A 3,749-nucleotide genomic window follows, 5' to 3' on the forward strand; every position below is an offset into this window, starting at 1 on the left:
AAAAAAAAATTACTTTGCTATAGAATCACTAGACTTTTACATTTTTGTTGTAGTGACCTAATGCTTCTGTAATAGAGATACCATAATTGGACAGGTTTAACAACGAGGAAATATATTCTATTATAATTTAGGAGGGGGGAAGTTCAAATTCAGGACGGCAGCTCGCAGGAACATCAATGGGCTGACACGTGTCAGAGACAGAGGATGGTGGAGGGCAGGGCAAGGCTCCATCTGCTATTCCCAGGGTCGTTAGGACTTACAGTCAACTCAATGGCACCCAGCAGTAATAGCACCAGGGAAAGGCCTGCGCTTTGTAGCTTGCTGATGATAATTCTTGTTTCCTTCAGCCTGGCATTCCCTGGAGATGTTCATGTGTTCTTGTTTTCCTGGTATCAAAGAGCCTCATCATTCAAAAAGTGTACTCCACTCCTCCTGGCAATTCCTTCTTAGTACACAACTCACTTACAGACTGCACCACCAGAGCCCTTCTCTGCTTTCAGACTCACTGCTGGGAGGTGGAACCGACTCAGAGCTGACCCTCGCATGGGTGTTCTGAGGCTATAAACTGCCCTGGAGGAGACTGTCCATCTTTTTCCCTCATGGAACTGTGGGTAGACGAAAACTTCCAGAGAGCTCAAGCCATTGTGTTAGCAACACAAATCCCTAGGGGCTACAACCTCAAGAGCCTGTGAATGACAACTGCTGCAAGTGCTATCATGGGGACACAGAAGATGCAAAAGAAATATGTCAAAGCAAAGGCCTGGACTCTGCTGGCTTTTAGGGAAGACTTCAAGAGAGGTGAGGTCCAGCTTGATTCACTGAAAACAGAACAATAACTGAGTAAACTACTGGCAAGGAGAGAGGAAGCAGGATCTCAGAGCAAGAAAAGCACATGGGAAGCTGCTGGAACGAAAGGAAAGTCTGTGTGCCTGAGACAAATGGGGAGGGAAGACTCCAAAGAGAGGAGGCCGGTAACATAATGTCATGCAGGACATGGCATGTTCTTTCTATCAGGTTTGCAGGCAGCCTCTGCAAGATTTCAGGCAGGCTGCTGTAGCATCTTTGACAAAGATAAAATGACATTCACCAAGGATTAAGCAAAAATCATTTGCATTCTGATTCTTTAAAAATCATCTATTCTGTGACTCTTTAATAACGGAAATGCTCGCTCATTTCTTGTCTATACTGGATACATTTCTATTTAGTTATCTACTTATCTAGCCACCAAATAACTTCAAATCCTTGGAATAAAACTTTAAACTCAGAAATAAGGGGGAAAAAATTTCTCCACCTCTCAAGTCAGCTTTCAGAACAATAGATGTTCTAGTCAGTATCTCAAGTTTTTAGGTCTTCCTTTATTGTAACGATTTTACATAAAAAAGAAGTCCTTTATAAATTTGGTTAAGCCAGGCTGCTTCTTGGACGCAAGGATTCTGAAGCTCCATCTGACATACCTTGGGCATGTTGGAAGGAGGAACCAGTCCTTGAGGAAGGGCATCAAGCTTGGGAGGGTGGAGGGACAGAACAGGAGAGGAAGACCCTCAATGAGACAGATTGACTATGTGACTGGGGTAATAATGGTGGGTGTGTCAGAGACAGTGAGGTTGGCTCAGGATAGAGCAGAGTTCAGAGCTGTAGAACATATGGTCACTATAAGCTGCAAACAACTAGATCGCACATAATAACAGCATGTTTCTATACATTTCTTTTACAATAAGACCAAAGCATTATTTTTAAAGATAATGTCTGATATTTTCATAGGTTATTAATATTTATTATTTTTCTTAATTGTTGAAAATAAAAATCTAATACAGAAAACTTATTTTTGCTACTCTCAAAAAAAAAAGCAACGTTATATCAGCGACATTTAGAACAAAATCCCATTTCAAAAGCCTGCCAAAAAGTACAACAATGAATGATTGGAAATTCTAAGTCTCTGTAAACTTCCATTAAAATTAATTTAAAAATATAAATTAAAAAAAAAAAAAGCCTGCCAAGAAGCTAACAGAAAAGTTCTTTTTCTCAAACAGAACAAGTCAAATTTTTAAGCGTTAATTCATTTCTGACAATAGCGCAGATTAAATCACCTGTTGTGCAGATGCTGCTCAGCAAAGCCTCATTTCCAGATCCACATAGTTTAGATTAGTAAAACGCATGTTAAGACTTATCCTTACCAGATTCACCGCAACAGGCTACTGGAGTTTTTCAATCAAAACTAGAATCTTTAAAATACCTCTTTGGTATTAAGATAAACAAAATATAAAGAAATGTGCAAGTATGAAACATGCAATTGCCCCAACCAAAGAGTGAAAGAAGACAAATTTAGGACAACAAAAAGGCCATCTGCGGGAAGGTGGGGTGGTCCTCTCTGGCTCCCCCACGGAAAGCCAAAGAAGAAATATGTCATGGAGAAAGTGCAACCAGCACGCTCCTTACAGGTAAAGATGCTGAAAGTTCACCTCACATACTCTGGGCTTTTTATTAGGAGGGGCTGGTTCTTGGAAAAAGACATTTTGCTTGAAAAGGTCTGCAAAAGACAGCAGGATCCTCAACAAGATGGACTGATACAGTGACTGTCACAATGAGTCCCAGCATGTCAGAGATGCTAAGGATGGCACAAGTAGGTCAGCTCGGTTGTTCACAGGGTTGACATGAGGTAGCTGGCTCGATGATGCCTAACAACAACAACAACTGTGAAGTGAAAAGAAAATAATTATACAATGAGCATCATTTCACTTCTTTGCAAAATAACTCTACTGAAAAATTACTGTCTCTGCTTCACAAGTTTAAGTAACCTGTCCCAGGTCATAGAGAAGTGAAGATTAAAATAAAGTTTGGCCAAATGACAGGCTACCACATAATGTGTATCGTATAATAAAAAAATAAGTTCCGCCAAATGGGGTCATGGCAGAAAGGTGGGCATAGTGCGGCCCTCCCCTCCCACAAAGAGCTCCCATTCTTGACACCAAGGGCTAAGTAAGCTTGTGTCAGGAATTGTCAATCATTTGATTGAATGCTTAAGGCCTTGGGAAAAAACTGGAGAACTAAGGAAGAAACTTACTATTAAGTTATGGCGGAAGTGAAGTCAATGTTTCGGGAAGTTCTTCCAAAACAAGGGCAGCTGTCTGTAGAAGATGTAAATACAATGGTGCTGTGTAAGCCTAAACTTTTACCCTTAAAATCTCTGACTCTGGAAAAACTGGAGAAAATGCAACAAGCAGCACAGAATACAATTCACCAACAAGAAATGGCAGAAAAGGAAAAACAGCAAGTAACTCACTGATGATCCAGCACTTCCTGCAAACAACCTACCTAGTATTTAAGAACAACTAGAAAATAACTGACAATTATATGGTAAAAGTTCTATCTATGAATAAACCTAGTATTCATAAAAATACTACAAAAGTACCCCAGGATTAAGCAAGCTTGCATTGTGCATTTAAACAGTATAGTTTGTATTAATACACTCAGTTAAAATAATGAAACTTTATGACTATCAAAGTTTAGAAGTGCAGATTATGTTCAGCATTCTGTTGTTATGAGTTTCAAAGATAGCATTCTCTGGCACAAGTGGCTCAGTGCATTTTCTGAAGACAGGTTCTTTTCATGTTTATTAAAATTCTGTATCTTAAGCTCAAGGAACTGAAGAACAAATTCAAACCTCGAGCTGCTATAATCAAAGATGCTTTCGGCAGAATGTTAAATGATCCCGGAAGTATTAAAAGAAGATGGAAGGAATATACTGAGTC

At 39.6% G+C, this 3,749-nt stretch overlaps 1 protein-coding gene across 1 annotated transcript; it reads left to right on the forward strand.

Annotated features, from left to right (window-relative positions):
- The first annotated feature begins 3,070 nt into the window (after positions 1 to 3,070).
- Positions 3,071 to 3,283, forward strand: LOC102869095 (BBSome-interacting protein 1-like). Its single transcript, XM_006895104.1, has one exon. It carries the CDS (start codon positions 3,071 to 3,073, stop codon positions 3,281 to 3,283), a length of 213 nt encoding a protein of 70 aa, XP_006895166.1.
- The last annotated feature ends 466 nt before the right edge of the window (positions 3,284 to 3,749 follow it).

The sequence above is a fragment of the Elephantulus edwardii genome, unplaced genomic scaffold (genome assembly GCF_000299155.1).
Source record: "Elephantulus edwardii isolate Elephantulus edwardi_28Jun2011 unplaced genomic scaffold, EleEdw1.0 scaffold00158, whole genome shotgun sequence".
In the NCBI taxonomy this organism is placed as follows: Eukaryota; Metazoa; Chordata; class Mammalia; order Macroscelidea; family Macroscelididae; genus Elephantulus; species Elephantulus edwardii.